Raw genomic sequence first — 15,951 nt, 5'->3', positions numbered from 1 at the left:
AGCAATCTAGGAGCAGGGATATTAGAGAATGTCCCCGTATCTTTTTTACAGCTTTTGTCATTCTATGAGATTATTTTGGGCAGGTTTTTGAGGAGACTAACAAAAGAGAACTAAAGGAGGCGGTCTCAAAGAAAGTGAAAAAGGGACATATGAGAAAGGGGTGGAAAGAATCCTTAAAAAGAGACTTTGCTTGGGATCCTGAGTGGCTATTATGGTGAATTCAACTTCACTTTTTAAATTTTTTTTTTTATTAATTATAGTTTTTATTTACCAGATACTATGGGTAATTTTACAGCACTGACAATTGCCAACCCTTTTCCATCTTCACTTTTTGTAATAGTTAAATTAAAAGTGATTTTTTTTCCATTCCTAAAATATGGTAATTATTTTTATTATTTATCATATTGTTCATATTAAATTTAAAAAAAAAGATTTTGGTATATAGAGATATGAGCTACTGCTTATTAAAGAGGTTTCTCCAAATTATTTAGTGAATAAACACTGTTAACGGTCAGCTCTAAATTAATGGTTCGATCAATTGCAATTTTATTGATTAATGAGAAAATGTCCAACCATCCCCCCACCCCCCCGGATTGCTTTAGAACTCGGGATGATAAATATTAGTACGTTAAGCATTCAAGTAGCAGTCTAAGTGAATGGGGATTCCATAAACCTGTTATAAATGCTTATAGGGTATAACTTCGTAGCTGCAATGGCGTGCGCCACGAGCGTACAAAGGCTCAGTCTAGGAGGAAAAACAGGTCAGGCACGGAAAGAAGCGGACTGCTCTATCATCAACTCTCGTCTCTATGGTTTCGGAGCAGTCGCTTCCGCTTCCTTTGCTGATGCATTGTGGGAGTTGAAGTCTCCGCGTAGCTGGAAACCCCTGGCGCTGATGGATTGGAAACTCCACTTCCCTACGTGCATTGCGGCGGTTGAAGAGTTAAATCCGCGGAGGCAGGAGTGCGAGGGGCTGGCAAGCCGGTTCCTGTTGCGTCGGCGGCTGCGCGGAGGCAAAATGCAGCTTTTCGTGAGCGACGGCGCCCCGGGGAACCTGCCTGTCCTGGCCGCGGCTGGGCGGGCTGGGGCTAGAGGCAAGCTACTCATCCACACCGTGGGCCCCGAAGGTACCGGGAATGGGCCGCAAGAGTCCAGATTCTTTCCTTCACTCCCTTTCCCCGTGCTCCCTCTCTCTCCATGACGTCTCCTCTACCACCGCCTTCCCCATCTCCCTCAGGTTCTCTCAGCCCTTGCTGGACCTCTCCCACTTGGTCCCATCCCCCCCCATCTACCTTTATTCCTTCTTTGGGGAGTCTCCTGCAGCCACTGCTTTCACTCCCCTCTGTGGCGCTGATACGTTCTCCTGGGTCTTCTCTCCCAAGAACTGTCTGAAAAAAAGGAAAGAAAAAAGTTTATCGGTGTTAAACACAAACAAACAAACTCAAAGCCTCACTGTCGGTTCTCCATTCCGGGCCTTCTCCCCTGATGTGACGAGAGGACTTGAATTCGAATCCTGCCTCTGACTTTTACTAGTTGGGCGACTCCAAGCAGTCTCCTCCCTCTCTGCTGCAGAGAGAGGACTGGAAGGGCTTCCTTCCTTCAGTTACACTTGTCTCCAGCCCTTGCCACTGGTCTAATACCAGTCTGCCTTTTTCTACAAATGCTTAATCCCACAAGCGTTCATTTTCACTCCGGGATCCCGGAGAAGTGCAAAGTTAAGGCAAGCTCCCGCCCTTTTGGATAAAGATCACCGGAATAGAGTGAAAGGAGTTACAGTGCACCAGCTCTGAGCTTTGTGAGGGTGAAGGGCAGAGTGTTCTGGGGAATTCTTCTCAGTCCCCGTGCCTCTCGGGTCAGCGCCAGTCACCTTCCCGCACTAATCCTCCTGTGGGGATTCTCGGCTAAGGTTGTTCTGTCCCGCTCCTCCCCCTGGGCTTGTGTGTTGTAGGTGAGCTCACGTCCACTTCTCATCCTGTCTGTTTACTGTCCCTTACCAGAGCGGGTTGTCCCCTACTTGACTCGGCCTAAACTTCCAGTCCTGAAACTAGACAGTGACCGCTACCTCTTTTCTACCAGTGCAATTTGCAGGTAAGTCCGGCTGGTGGGTAGTGAAGAGGGAGGAGGCTGTGGGTGAAGATTAAGAAATAACGCGGGAGGGCTTCTCTTTTCTGGCGCTGTGCTATTGTGGGAGGGAAGAGGACCAGTCCATCTTGTGCAAAGGCAGATGGCACCATCCCTGAATTCATTCCCCATCTCTTTTTTTCATTTAAAAATATTTATTTTAGTTGTATTTCATTTTTCCAGTTACATGTAAAGATAGTTATCGACATTCACTTTTGTGAGATTTTTTAATTCCAAACTTTTTCTCACCTTCCTTTACCTTCCCCTTCCCCAAGACAGCAAGTAACTTGATATAGATTATAGGTATACAATCATTTTTAACTTATTTTCATATGAGTCATAGTGGGAAAGAGGAACCAGAACAAAAAATAGCACATATTTTTCTTTTCCCACAGGTATTTCTTTCTGTTATCTGGTTGGGAACAAGATGACCTCACTAACCAGTGGCTGGAATGGGAGACAACAGAGCTCCAGGTAGTGGCCGAGGCCTGACAGGTGAGGAGGGCTGGGAGCCATTTGTTAATAGTGACTCTGTTATTCTCCATTCCCATTTAGCCTGCACTTTCTGTTGCTCTCTACAACTTGGTGGTGCAGGGAAAGAAGGGAGAGGATGTCCTCTCTCCAGTCCGAAGGGCATTGATCCACATTGACCACAGTCTGAGTCGACGAAGCTGCCCTTTCCTGGTTGGGGTGAGTTGGGGCTTGGAGGTATAGGGAGAAAGGAATTTTCTTTTTCTTTTTTTTTTTTTTTTTTGTGGGAGAGATTGTTATTGTTTATTCTTAAGAGAAAGGAATTTTCTATGAAGAGCCAAGTTGTCAGACTTGTTCTTCTTCCTCTTCCCAATAAAGGACTCGGAATCTTTGGCTGATATTGTTCTGTGGGGAGCGCTGTACCCTTTACTCCAGGATCCAACTTACCTTCCTGGTGAGAACTGCACTTATCACGTAATTTTGCAGTCTTTAAGAACTAGGGCTAAGGGATTTGAATAGGAGAAGTAGGACATTGGAATGCCTATTAAGGGCGAAGGATCCCAGGAGTGGATCTACTTTCCTTGTTCTAAGCTTTTGACTTCTTTCCCCCTTTCCTACCTAGATGAACTTGCTGCCTTGCAGACCTGGTTCCGGACCCTGAGTGTTCAGGAACCATGCCAGCAGGCAGTTGAATCTGTCCTGAAAAAGCAGGGGATCTTGGCTCTCCGGTCATATCTGCAAAAACAGCCACAGCCCAGTGTTCCTGTAGAGAGGCCTGTCAGTAATGAGCCTGAGGTATGGGGTGGGAAGAATAAAAGATTTGTGGGTCTTTGATTGGGAAGCCTGAGGTATATGAGGGTGATTAGAAGATAGACTCTGTTAATGTTACTTGAGGACATTGTTGCTAGGAAAGAGAGGTTTCTTGTACCCTGGCAGTTGATTTTACTTGGTGGGGCATGGTTGGGGTTCCTTTCCACAGGAAGATGAGCTGCCCGCTCACACACTTTCTGAGGAGGAGATCACCATGGCAGTAACAATTTGGGAGCAAGGATTGGAAGCTCTGCCTCCACTTAGACCACGGCAGAATCCAGTGTGAGTTGGAACTTGTATTTCCTTTGTTCCTTCTACCTCATTGTACAGGGACTTTTGGGGGATGACCACTTAATCCTAACTCCTTCCAAAAAACAAAACAAAACAAAAAAACTGCATTGAGGCTTTTGTGATACCTAGTATGTAGCCTTGCAAGGGAAGTAGAAAGCACCCACAGGAAAAGAATACATTATTGTAAGTATTAATGTTTTAAAGCAATTCAAATACCTCAGTACTTTGTCTTCTAACTAGGTCCTTCAGTCCCTTTGTCTTGAATCTAACCTTCCAAACTGCCAGGTTGTCACTCTGTCCTGTTTTCCCCCCATCCCTTCTCACTAGATTACCTGTAGCTGGAGAAAGGAATGTGCTCATCACCAGCGCCCTTCCGTATGTCAACAATGTCCCGCATCTTGGCAACATCATTGGTTGTGTCCTTAGTGCTGATGTCTTTGCCAGGTAGATCTGGATGTTGGGGAAAAGACTGGAGTGGGGAAGCTCCTGAGGGGCTGGTAGGGGACTCCTGGGATATGAAGAGGAATTGCTGAAGGGAGAAATTGCCTCTGAGGGAAAATCAAACATCTTGGGACTGGGAGAGGGCCCTTCTCTCTTGAATGCCTGAGAGATTGGAAGGTAAAATCTACCCTTCAGGAAGTAGGGCCTAGAAAAAAAGCCTTTGTAAAAGGCATAAACTGTGTTTATGATTATATTCCTGGTACCTAGAACCATTCCTTGTATACAATTTTTTTAAAATAGCTTTTTATTGACAGAACATACGCATGGGTAATTTTTCAACACTGACCTTTGCAATCACTTCTGTTCCAACTTTTCCCTTCTTTCCCTCCACCCCCTCCCCTAGATGGCAGGCAGCCTCATACATGTTAAACATGTCAAAGTATATCTTAAATACAATATAATACAATTGGTTTTTAATAAATGTGCTTTTTGGGGGAATTGGGGTTCAAGATTGGTGTGGGCATAGATTTTGCCTTTTGACTGCCCTGTTGCCCTCAAGGTACTCTCGACTACGCCAGTGGAATACATTGTACTTGTGTGGGACAGATGAGTATGGGACAGCAACAGAAACCAAAGCCATGGAGGAGGGTCTGACACCCCAACAGATCTGTGACAAGTACCACGCTATCCACGCCAGCATCTACCGTTGGTTTAACATTTCTTTTGACTTCTTTGGTCGGACTACCACTCCCCTTCAGACCAAGTAGGCTTTTGTGATGGAGTGGGTGGGATCACTGGGAATATGAAATGATAAATGTTTAGGGAGCTTAGGCCTGGGGCTTGATGAACTGCTGGGAAAATGTTACTTTCTTTTTTCAAATACATTTTATCAATTTTATTAAATATGTAAAAATATTTTGCACATTTTTTTTTTCTTTTTTGCTGAGGCAGTTGGGGTTAAATGACTTGCCTAGGATCATGCAACTAGGAAGTGTTGAGTGTCTGAGGCCAGATTTGAACTCAGGTTCTCTTGACTTCAGGACTGGTGCTCTAACCACTGTGCCACCTAACTGCCCCTTGAACACTCATTTTAAAAAAAAATTTAAGTTCCTGATTCCCCCATCCCTGAGGGGCAAGCCCTATGATAGCTTTCTATATGTGAAATCACATGAAACATTTCCATAATAGCCATGTTGTAAAAGAAAGTATACATACATAAAACAAAGTTCAAAAGGTATATAGCCTGCACTTTTTCAGTGCAGGAATACTAATCATAGGGGAGATGAAAAGAAAAGGAAAAAAAGCATGATTTATTCTAGGAAGTTTTTTCTTATTGTTTCCCTTATCCTTCTTCCCTTTGTTCATAAAGTGCAGAAATTATGCTTTACTATCCCTCTCAAAACTCCTTGTCTTATGAGTTTCTGGATGTAGTTATGCCTTAGATCGAGTTAAAAAGTAGATACTGTCTCTAATTCCTTAGCACTGTCCTTCTAATACATAAGCATTCAGATCCCAGGCTCTGCTTGTTATTAGTTTTATGATCTTAGGCAAGTTACTAGGCCTCAGTTTCCTCATCTGTATGGATTTGGGCTAAAAGGTTTCTAAAGTTCCTTCTGTGTCCAAATCTATGATCATGTATTAGACAAAATAAATATGCATTGCCAACAGAAATACAAACTTTAGAGTTTATTGAAGGAAAAGGTTTTCATCAAAGATTATGATGGTATTTTGGGGAGTGACCCAAAGGCTAATTGGAAAAAGTGAACAGCAGTGAAGCCAAGTCCTTTCTGGGCCCCCTGGCTCTTTTTGTTTGTTTAAGCACCAGAGCAGTCTATGCTAATTTGGCCCCATTTCCTCTTAATTTTTCCTGTGTGTCCCTTCTTCCTCTTGTATCCTGCTAGGATCACGCAAGACATCTTCCAGAGGCTGCTGTCGAGAGGCTTCTTGCTCAAGGACACAGTAGAGCAGCTTCGGTGTGAGCGGTGTGCTCGTTTCCTTGCTGACCGATTTGTGGAGGGCGTGTGCCCTTTCTGTGGTTATGAGGAAGCCCGTGGTGACCAGTGTGACAAATGTGGCAAGCTCATCAATGCCATTGAGCTAAAGGTGAGAAAGAACCTAAGACATACATGGGACTCCTTGTTCTCACTGAGCTCCTTGTCTGATAATGTTCCTTGTTTTTACTCTCCAGCTAGAGTTCAGACAAATTTCCTTTGTCTTCTCATCTCCACCTCAGCCTTGTTTTTGTTATCTACCAGCTAAACTTTGCTCCCACCAAGACCTCTTGTCTTCCCTTTAAGTTCATGGGATCATGTCCCTAATTTGCTTTACATATTTATGGTTTTCTCCCTGTCTTTTCTCTCCTTACAGAAGCCTCAGTGTAAGATCTGCCGGGAATCTCCTGTGGTGAAATCTTCCCAGCACTTGTTCCTGGACCTGCCCAAGGTAAGTTCTCCCATCATTTTCCTGTTATGTCATTGATTTTTATGTTCTCTGTTCTTTTAGCATTGCATTTTTCTCCTTCAGCTGGAGAAACGCCTGGAGGAGTGGTTAGGAAGGACTTTAGCTAGCAGTGACTGGACACCCAATGCTCGATTCATCACACGCTCATGGCTCCGGGATGGGCTCAAACCGCGATGTATAACTCGTGACCTCAAATGGGGTACCCCTGTGCCCTTAGAAGGCTTCCAGAACAAGGTCAGAAGTTTGGCACAATTTCCTACTTCCCTCTCCAAATAAACTGGCTGTGAAGTCCTTGTGCCCTGGGATTGGCTTTGGCCCAAAAGGATTGAGTTTGTGGGAGATTATATTGTTTTAGTAGGTGGATGCTGGGTTGATGAGTCTTGACTGTCAGTTACCATTTTTATCTTCTTGTTCTCTCGTCACTCATTCCGCTCCATCCTCATCTTAACATATATCCCTTCTTTGAATTCTCCAGGTATTTTATGTTTGGTTTGATGCCACAATTGGGTATCTGTCCATCACAGCCAACTATACTGACCAATGGGAACGATGGTGGAAGAATCCAGAACAGGTAAGTTGTATTTGAGATTACTGTTTTTGGGATGGGTGGAGAAAAATGTTCAGAGAGAGAGAGAGAGAGAGAGAAAGAGAATGAGAATGAGAATGTGTATGTTGAAAGGGGTGGTCTCTATTTTCCTGAATATCTGATTTCATTGAGATTTCTCTCTTTATTCATTCTACCCAGGTAGAACTCTACCAGTTCATGGCCAAAGACAACGTCCCTTTCCACAGTGTGGTCTTCCCTTGCTCAGCCCTTGGAGCCGAAGACAACTATACCCTGGTCAGCCACCTCATTGCCACAGGTGCCCTGAGTGATGGGGTAGGGTGTAGGAGTAAGAGTGGGATTTTGAAAGACAGTGGGAGGATGAAGTCAGTGACCATGTCTGTCTTGGTAATGTTTTTGGAGAGGGGGTTGAAATGAACTACTAAGATCTATGCCAAGGAGAAAAGAGTTAAGAAATTCCAGAGAATTGAAGGAGATGGGCCAGGTGTAGGGCACATAGGAGAACAAAGCTACCCTTTTCTGCTCAGCAGCATAGGGGCAGATTTTACCTGATCTACTTAGTGAAGAATTATCACTTTTCTTACCATGGCTGTATAGAAAAGATTATTAAATTTTTTTTTTCCAAATTATTTTTTGCTTTTAAAAATTAAACATTTCCCCCAAACCACATAGTTTAAAAATCAATTTTTCTTCTTTTTGCTTACTGTCCTATCCCAAGCAAGTTTTTTTTTTTTTTTTTTTAATTTAGAAGAAATCCTGCAATATACATTTACATACATATCTGAACATCTGTCTTTCTCCTTTCTAGTTGGAGATGTGGAGTGTTTTATTTTCATGCTTTTGGGTTCATCAGCTGTCTAGAATCTTTCAAGCTGTAAACTTTGCTCTGTATCAATTAACTCAGAGGTCTTCTCAATTTGTTATCATTTTACCTTCAATGGTTGTTGATAACTTAGATTTCTTCCCTTGAAAACTTCTTGTTCATATCTTTTGATCATTTGTCATTGGGGGTCTTAGACTTATAATTTTGCATGAGTTTCATACGTATTTATATGTATGTGTGTCTTGTAAATGAGACCTACAATTAGAAAAAATTGTTGCAGGGATTTTTTTCTCTTGGTTACTAGGTTTTTCCTAATTTTTGTTAGCTTGTGTTTGTGCAAAAACTTTTAAAATTTTATGTACAATTAATCAGAATTGTGCTTTTTATTTTGTGTGATTGATCCTTTTCTCCCATTTGTTTAGTCATGAACTTTTACCCATTCATAGACTTCTTCCTTATTCCTCTAATTTCATTAAGATTTGACTTTAATATCCAAGTCATGTATTCCTTTGAAAAATCTCTTGGTATATAATATGAGGTATGTCATATTGCTTTCCAATTTTTCTAGTAGTTTTCGTGAGTGAGTCCTTCCCCCAGCTACTGAGATCTTGGATTTGTCAAACACTTTGCTATTATGTCTTTTCTTCTTACTTTTTGTACATAATTGTTCCTGTGATCAGCTTCTTTTTTGTTTCAACAAGTACCAGATCCATTTAAATATTTACTATTTGATAGCATAGTTTGAAATCTGGTACTGATGAACTAATTTCCTTTGCACTGGTTTTCCCCCATTATTACTCTTGAGATTCTTATCCTTTTATTTCTCCATTTGAATTTCGTATTGCTGTGGGAGAGCATTTGATTTCAAGTTGGAAGTGAGAACATTTGAACAGATTTCTCTTTAAGTCAAAGATTTATTTCAACAAAGAGGGAGGGCCAAATAGCCTGAATAATTGTCAATTAGAGTTGGGGGAAAAAAGCTTTTATAACAAAGTATTGGCTCTTAGCCATGTTGAAAATACTAAGGCTGCTAAAAACAATCTTTTCCAGATAGTAGCTCAGCTACTTGAACCTGGGTTCAAGAAATAGTTTACTGAGCAAGTGTTTCTTCTGTAGGCCCAACAAGTCTAGTGATTTTAAAAAATGTTTTTGTAATTTTCATAAGTTTGTCCCCAGGGTTAGGGTCCAGCATGTCCTGTACAGTACTGTCATTTTTGTTATATTTGCTCAACCAACCCATGAGCAATTCATGTTTCTCCAACTTTTTAGGTCTGACTTTATCTGCAAAGAGTGTTTTGTAGTTAGATTCTTATAGTCCTGGGTGAATCTCGGAAGACAAGATTTGTATATAATGTCCGTGTATTATGGATAATCAATTAGATTTCCCTAATATGAGGGGGGGGAGAATATCTAGCATTATGGGAAATGGGTGGAATTTTGCTAATGTGGGAATAATATGATTGGTGGATTCAAGGGGTGCCAACCATGTGTGGAAAAGAGGAAGAGAAAAACTCATCTTAATTTTCTCCTTCCTGTCTAGAATACCTGAACTATGAGGATGGGAAGTTCTCTAAGAGCCGAGGTGTGGGGGTGTTTGGGGATATGGCCCAAAACACGGGCATCCCTTCAGACATCTGGCGCTTCTACCTGCTCTATGTTCGCCCTGAAGGACAGGACAGTTCATTCTCCTGGACTGACCTGATGCTCAAGAATAATTCTGAATTGCTTAACAACTTGGGTAACTTTGTCAACAGGTGAGATTTAATATGGGAAAATAATTAGGGGGAAGAGGTGACTTGGGGAAGAACTTTGTTCTGTGGCTTTCTTGTTTCTTGGAGCTGGTGGGAGAAGTATGGCAAGGGATATTTGACTTCCTTCTTTTGGAGAAGATTGAGAACTAAGAGGCTGAGGCCAAGTTAAGCAATTGAAAGAGCAGAGTGGGAATATCTAGATTTTGGGGGTATTGTTAGAAAGTTATATGGGGTTAGAAGATGGGGATGGGATGGGAGGCAGGAGCCAAAGTGAAGGTTAACATGAATTATAGACTCTCTCACCTTTTAATGGAATTTATGTAAAATAATTCCTTTTATTGGTTTTATGAAACTATAAACATCTTTACAAATATCTTATGCCCCAAAGGAAAAAATATACTAGAGATAACTTTTTTCTCAAGTAAGTTTTTAAGAATGGTGGCTATGAAAGATAGGAGTGTGCTTCTGTCAGCTTTCATCAAACTGTAGCAATTTTGGTACCTTGTGATCTCCTTCCCAGTCTTACTCCCTATCCTTTGCCTAGGCCATGGAATGACTTCCATGGATGAGATCCTCTTAACTCCTAGGGTAGTTAACTAAGAAACTGGCAGTCTAGTTCTGTCTCCCATTCTTTTTTCTCCCTGTGTTTCTTTGATATCAGGTAGTAATATAGGTTACAATATCAGCGGTTGGTAAATTTAGCAGTGTCTACTTTTTAAATTATTTAAAATTATTTAATTTTATTTAAATTATTTAAATAATAATTTTATTTAAATTATTTAAATTATTTAAGTGATAAACTTTATAAAAACAAAGTGACCATTGCATATACATTGAATGTCCATTGTGTGGAGCCAAGGCTTAACACTGGGGAGAAAGAAAGAAAAGTATAGCCTCTGCCTTGGGGAGCTGAATCTCCCATAGGAGGGGTGGGGAAAAACAGAAGAAACATTAAAACATATACCTAGAGTACCTAGTTAAGAGTGAATAACCTTTAAGATTCCACGACGCAGAACTTGCATTACCAATGCTGAAGGAATGTGGGTTAATAGAAATGGGGATTTTAGAGCTGTGGAATTTTTTGTTTGTTTGTTGGCTGAACCTCAGTGGGAGGGTCTGAACTCATCTTGTTCCCATCCTTCTTCATTGCCCCTAAAGAGCTGGGATGTTTGTGTGCAAGTTTTTTGGGGGCTGTGTGCCTAAGATGACACTAACACCAGATGACCAGCGATTACTTGCTCATGTCACATTGGAGTTACATCAATACCACCAACTGCTAGAGAAGGTTCGGTGAGTACTCTAATTATATCTTCCCTCCACAAATCATCTGGAATGGGAAAGCTTTTTTTCCTCATTCCTCTAGGGTTAAACCTTTGGCTGTTCTGAACTACCTATTCCCTTGTAGGATTAGAGATGCCCTTCGCTGTATCCTTACTATCTCCAGACATGGCAACCAATACATTCAAGTGAATGAGCCCTGGAAGCGGATCAAGGGCAATGAGGCTGATAGGTAAAATGTTTTTGGTGGATCTTCCTGTTCAGAAGAGGCTGTAGATGCCTATAACACCAGACTAACATCATTTTCACCCTCCCCAGGCTCCGTGCTGGCACAGTGACAGGTGTGGCAGTGAATATGGCTGCCCTGCTCTCCATCATGATGCAGCCCTACATGCCTACAGTCAGCACAACTATCCAGACCCAGCTGCAGCTTCCACCTGCAGCCTGTGCTGTCTTGCCTACCGATTTCCCATGCTTTCTGCCTGCTGGGCACCAGATTGGTATAGTAGGTTGTCTTTCAGTCATGCAAACCATTTCAGAAATTCTCTGTTCTCTTTGAAGCTTTGGCTTTTTTATCCTTCCTTCCTTCCCCCAAGTTCTTGTTTTAGGGATGGAGTTCCCAAGACTTCTGATTCTCATTCTCTTTTGAATTTAAGCTTGATATGTTTCATTCTACAACCTACTTTCACTGTCATCTTTTAAAAAATGGTGTTTATTAGATTTGCCTAAATTTGATTTAATCTGGCCCCAGCCCTCTATTTGTCAGGATATTATTGATAGCACTATCTCCTGATTTCTCCTGATTTTCTTCCTTCTAAGCCTGTTTATACTTTGGCCTCTACAGTCTCTTAGGTTAGAGTTCTGTATATCATCTTCTCTAAAAGGTATCAGTCTTTATTCCTTATCTGGGTTTTATTTCTTCTAAAACTCCTTCAAAGCTTCCTTTCAAGGAGGGACAGGTATCAAAATTGTCATTCCTTTGATGCACCTTCTCTTTGCTCACAGGTCAGTCCCTTGTTTCAGAAGCTAGAAAATGACCAGATTGAAAGCCTGAGAAAGCGCTTTGGAGGGGGCCAGGTAAGGAAGAGGGAGTGAAGCCATGTTCATTTTCCTCTGCTAGTTTTGTAGTCCTTGTCACAACTTCCTACCAGTCTATCTCCAAGAAGCCCTCCTCTCCTCCTTCTCCCACTGTTGTTTTCATCCTATTGGTAGCTCACCTCTAGCTTCTCTTTTTCCTGTCTTAGCTAGAAGATTCCTTGGAGTTGAAGGTAATCACTTTCCCTCAAGCTGTTAAAAGGGATAATTGCAAGCATGTTTCTGTGTGGGGAGGGATAATTTATGCATTGGGTAAAAATGATCCCCTTATTCTTCCTGAGGCTAAAGTTTCCAAGACAGAAGCCCCCATAGAATTAGCAAATCCTGAGCAGATCAAGCTACTAACAGATGCAGTGACAAAACAGGTAGGTTCAGCGAAAAGGGGGGAGGGCCAATATGAGGATTGTATCCACTCTCCCTCATCCTCTCTTTCTGTAACCTCTCAGGGCAACATTGTCCGAGAGCTGAAGGCCCAGAAGGCAGACAAAGCCCAGGTGACTGCTGAGGTGGCTAAGCTGCTGGAGCTAAAGCAACAACTGGCACTGGCTGAAGGGAAGCCTCTGGAAGCCCCAAAGGGCAAGAAGAAGAAATGACAAAGAGCGCCTAGGACACACTCAGAATGTGATTGAGTAGAATTCATTTTAATGCCACAGGTCAGCTGTAATAAATATAATATCAAATATCTATATACATGGTATGGGGCCTTCCTTTGGGGCATGTAGGGCTGCTGATTGGCACTTGGGAGAGCAGAGGGAAAGGCCTCCAAGGCCCAGTCATTCATGATCGGGGCAAGCTGACCATTCGGTCAATTAGGGCCTGGCGGGTCATGTCTACCTCCTGGGTCAATCGCTCGATCTCTCTCTTCAGGCGCTCATTTTCAGCAGCCAGACGGGCCACTTTCCGTTCATTCTCCTGTTCCTTTTCTTTCACACTCTGCTTCCGACTTCTAGCTGGGGACTGCTCACTGTTCCTCCACTTTCTCTTTCTTCCTCGTTCCCCCTGGTCCTCCTCTTCTTCCTGGGCCAGTGAGCTCTGGCTGGATTCAGGAGAGCAAGGGCTCTGGCCATTGTTTGTAATTCCCCCTGGCCCAGGCTCCTCAGCTAGCCACACCAGGGAGGCTGAGTCCAGATTGGTAAAGGTTTTCAGTTCTTCCTACAAGAAAGCAAAAGATCGTGTGACACAACCTTCTGTGCACCAGAAAGAACCCATATCTTACCTTGCAGTGCCCGGTAGCTGTATGGCCTAGGGCTACTTATCTTCCTCATCTGTAAAGTTGGGAATAATAGGTATATTCCCTACCCCAGGGTTTTTAACAGGGAAATTGCTTTTGTCAGCTTTACCTGTTCTGTTTCAGGGGGTTGGACATATGCTCCTCCGTTCTCTTCAGAGGACAGCACCTCTTGCAGGTCCTCATACCAGGCCTCTAGCTCCCAGCTAGACAGTGTCCCAAAGGAGAAGGGCAGTGATTCAGCTGCCATCTCTGCTTAGATCGGACTCTGGGGAAAGAGTGTTGCCAATGAGAATGCTTCACAAAATGAGCTGGAAAAATACTCATTCCTGGTAATACCTCAACTATTATATAGTACTTGATAGAAGAAAAAGGTTTCCATGGTAACTTGTCATTTATGCTATTCTTACCCTAATGGAAGCTAGGCCCCCAAATTCTATTCGTGAGGAGAGATTTCCCAGCTACCCCCCACCCCTCCAATAAAAGGTGGCAAAATCATTAAAAAGAATAGTGAATCAGACAATTTATGAGTTACTGGACCAGGGGAAATGAGCCTTTTTTACCTGCTCTCAGGTATGGTGATGTATGAAGATAGACTTTCTTCTAGAACACTGTAGGGAGTAGAGAGAAAAAAGAGATAAGCTAATTCTTTCTCAATCTGGAAGTTGGTCTATTAGAATCTATACATCCTTTTCTAAGGTGTATGTACAGTATTTGTCAAAGAGCCCAATTCCCTTTATTTTTAGTTGCTGGCATTTGTCATCCTGATGGCATACTGGAAAAAGTCCCAGGCAAACCATAGCCTTAACATCCAAATTAGAACACAATTAAGTGCTAGAGAAAGGACCGGACTGGCACTTTGCTGATTTTGAGTCCCCTTGACAAGGCAGGGACAGCTGCAGCCCAGAGGTGGCAAGCAGCAGCAGCAGCTTCAGGGATCCCAGGAGGCTGCAGATGCAATACCGCCCCCGGTATTTCTCTGCTGGGCTGTCAATTCCTCATGGGACTTTCCTTGCCTTCCTGCATATAGGACTGGGCTTTCATCAGCAGTGAGGCCCCAGGCCAGAGGGCTCCAGAGTCAGGAAGGGGGCTGGCCTGATGCAATGGTTACATCGGGCTGCTTGGAAAGGGGCACTATAGGGAGTGCAAGCAAAATCCAGTCTGCTGGAAGTATCACATTCTGGGTGCCCCAAACTGGAGAAATATCTGTGCTACATTAATAAAGCTCCCAGGCCTGGATAAGAGGAAATCACTCTTGGAGTTGTCATCTTTTCAATTTTCCAAGTGTCCTTTATTTCTAAAATTCTCTCTTTGCTGAAACATGTTGAATGCAGGGCCCAAGAGCACAAATCAACAAAATAAACAGAGCTCAGATTCTGGCTAGCACACCAGGAAGGAGAGAAGAGTGAGCTCAACTGCAGCCCCAATCCCAAATTATCCAAAGCTTGGGCAACAGCTGAGGGGAGGGCTCCTGACACCTCTCCCTGTGATTGGCCGAATTGTGACATGCTCCCCTCGGAGGTCAGTCTCCTCCCCTCTGCAGACCAAGCTCACCTCTCCGCCCAAGGAAGCACCCCGGTACCCAAAGACAACAGCATCCCACAGACTCATTTAACGGGGTACGGCTGGAGGGAGGGCAGGATCGTCCTTCCAAAGGTGGAGGAGGGGCATAAAACCTCTCCCATTTTAGACAAGATAATCCCACACCTTTTTGGGGGGAGTTACGAGCTCTCCAGGAGCCTGAATTTATTAGGATTTTATACTTAATGGATAGAAAAGACCCCGGAAGAGAAGTTCACGTTTTGGGGACGCAGCACCCGGAGTAGGGGGTGGAGTCCCTAATTTGGGGAGAGCAGTGACACGAAAGGGGAGAAGGTAGGGACTGACACTCGCCTCTCTCCTCGGGTCCCGGCTCTGGTTCTGGCTTTGCCGCTGCCACCAGGTCATCTTCATCATCATCTATCCTTTGTCTGGTACTGAAGCGTCTGACCTCGGCTAGGCCTTCGGTCCAAGCTTTTTAAAGCGGTCCTACCCTCTTCCCTGAGGAGGGGCGGGATCTCAAGACTCAGCCCAATAGGCGAGGGGCACGCCAGCTTCGGCCCCGCCCCGCCCCCTGGTCTCCACCACTCAGCAGCTCCTAGGGCCCTCCTCTCCAACCCCCCTCAGTGAGGGGGTAGAAGTCGCGTTATACCCGGAAGTGCCTTCGGGTCACGAGGCATTGGGGAGATGTGTGAGTCATTCGCGTGCGCGCGCGCGCACGAGCTCGAACTGGGAGGAGAAGAGAGGAATGAAGGGAGAGGGAGGAGGGGTGTGGGGCTGGAAGAGGGAGGGAGATGGAGTAAGCGAGGAAAGGAGGGCGGAGATGATGCAATGTTTGGCAACCGGTGCCTTCGCGCGCGCGCACGCGCACGCGCACGGCCTGAGAGCTGTACAGGAGGCGGGAGCCGGAGAGGCCTGGAGCCACGGGCTCCCAACTGCCAGAAGCGGCCAACCGCCCCACCCTGAGCCCTGCGAATGCCCCGGCATGGCAGGGAGCCTTCCCGATCTGCTCCACCTCCCCCAGACGGGGCAGCTTGGGGTAGAAGGAGGCCTGGACCCGCTCCAGCCCCAAATCTTA

At 44.0% G+C, this 15,951-nt stretch overlaps 2 protein-coding genes and 1 long non-coding RNA gene across 6 annotated transcripts; 1 reads left to right on the top strand and 2 right to left on the bottom strand.

The window, feature by feature from the left end:
- Positions 1–886: 886 nt before the first annotated feature.
- LOC141544118 (uncharacterized) lies at positions 887–1,868 on the bottom strand. Its single transcript, XR_012482545.1, has 3 exons — positions 1,775–1,868; positions 1,293–1,388; positions 887–1,003 (listed from the first exon to the last, which is right to left on the bottom strand). It is a non-coding gene; the product is annotated as an uncharacterized LOC141544118 (long non-coding RNA).
- Positions 952–12,792, top strand: MARS1 (methionyl-tRNA synthetase 1). Of its 3 annotated transcripts, XM_074269877.1 has the most exons (22): positions 960–1,127; positions 1,998–2,088; positions 2,517–2,595; positions 2,677–2,811; positions 2,971–3,046; positions 3,215–3,387; positions 3,572–3,684; positions 4,021–4,137; positions 4,694–4,897; positions 6,036–6,237; positions 6,502–6,576; positions 6,658–6,828; positions 7,070–7,165; positions 7,340–7,457; positions 9,523–9,736; positions 10,892–11,023; positions 11,139–11,243; positions 11,330–11,516; positions 12,017–12,088; positions 12,256–12,279; positions 12,388–12,471; positions 12,553–12,792. In XM_074269877.1, the coding sequence occupies exons 1-22, from the start codon at positions 1,019–1,021 to the stop codon at positions 12,697–12,699; spliced, it is 2,724 nt and encodes a 907-aa protein (XP_074125978.1). In that variant the 5' UTR covers positions 960–1,018; the 3' UTR covers positions 12,700–12,792. The 3 variants fall into 3 exon arrangements, with proteins under 3 accessions (XP_074125979.1, XP_074125978.1, XP_074125977.1); XM_074269878.1 differs by lacking the exon at positions 12,256–12,279 and having other exon boundaries at positions 952–1,127; XM_074269876.1 differs by having other exon boundaries at positions 12,256–12,471.
- Positions 12,727–15,365, bottom strand: DDIT3 (DNA damage inducible transcript 3). Of its 2 annotated transcripts, none has more exons than XM_074269885.1 (4): positions 15,222–15,365; positions 13,898–13,945; positions 13,447–13,602; positions 12,727–13,258 (listed from the first exon to the last, which is right to left on the bottom strand). In XM_074269885.1, the coding sequence occupies exons 3-4, from the start codon at positions 13,582–13,584 to the stop codon at positions 12,884–12,886; spliced, it is 513 nt and encodes a 170-aa protein (XP_074125986.1). In that variant the 5' UTR covers positions 13,585–13,602; positions 13,898–13,945; positions 15,222–15,365; the 3' UTR covers positions 12,727–12,883. The 2 variants fall into 2 exon arrangements, with proteins under 2 accessions (XP_074125986.1, XP_074125985.1); XM_074269884.1 differs by having other exon boundaries at positions 15,228–15,363.
- Between the last annotated feature and the right edge of the window lie 586 nt (positions 15,366–15,951).

The sequence above is a fragment of the Sminthopsis crassicaudata genome, chromosome 5 (genome assembly GCF_048593235.1).
Source record: "Sminthopsis crassicaudata isolate SCR6 chromosome 5, ASM4859323v1, whole genome shotgun sequence".
NCBI classification, from domain to species: domain Eukaryota; kingdom Metazoa; phylum Chordata; class Mammalia; order Dasyuromorphia; family Dasyuridae; genus Sminthopsis; species Sminthopsis crassicaudata.
The sequence above is the reverse complement of the archived record's forward strand: the minus strand, read 5'-3'. Positions and strand labels throughout refer to the sequence as shown.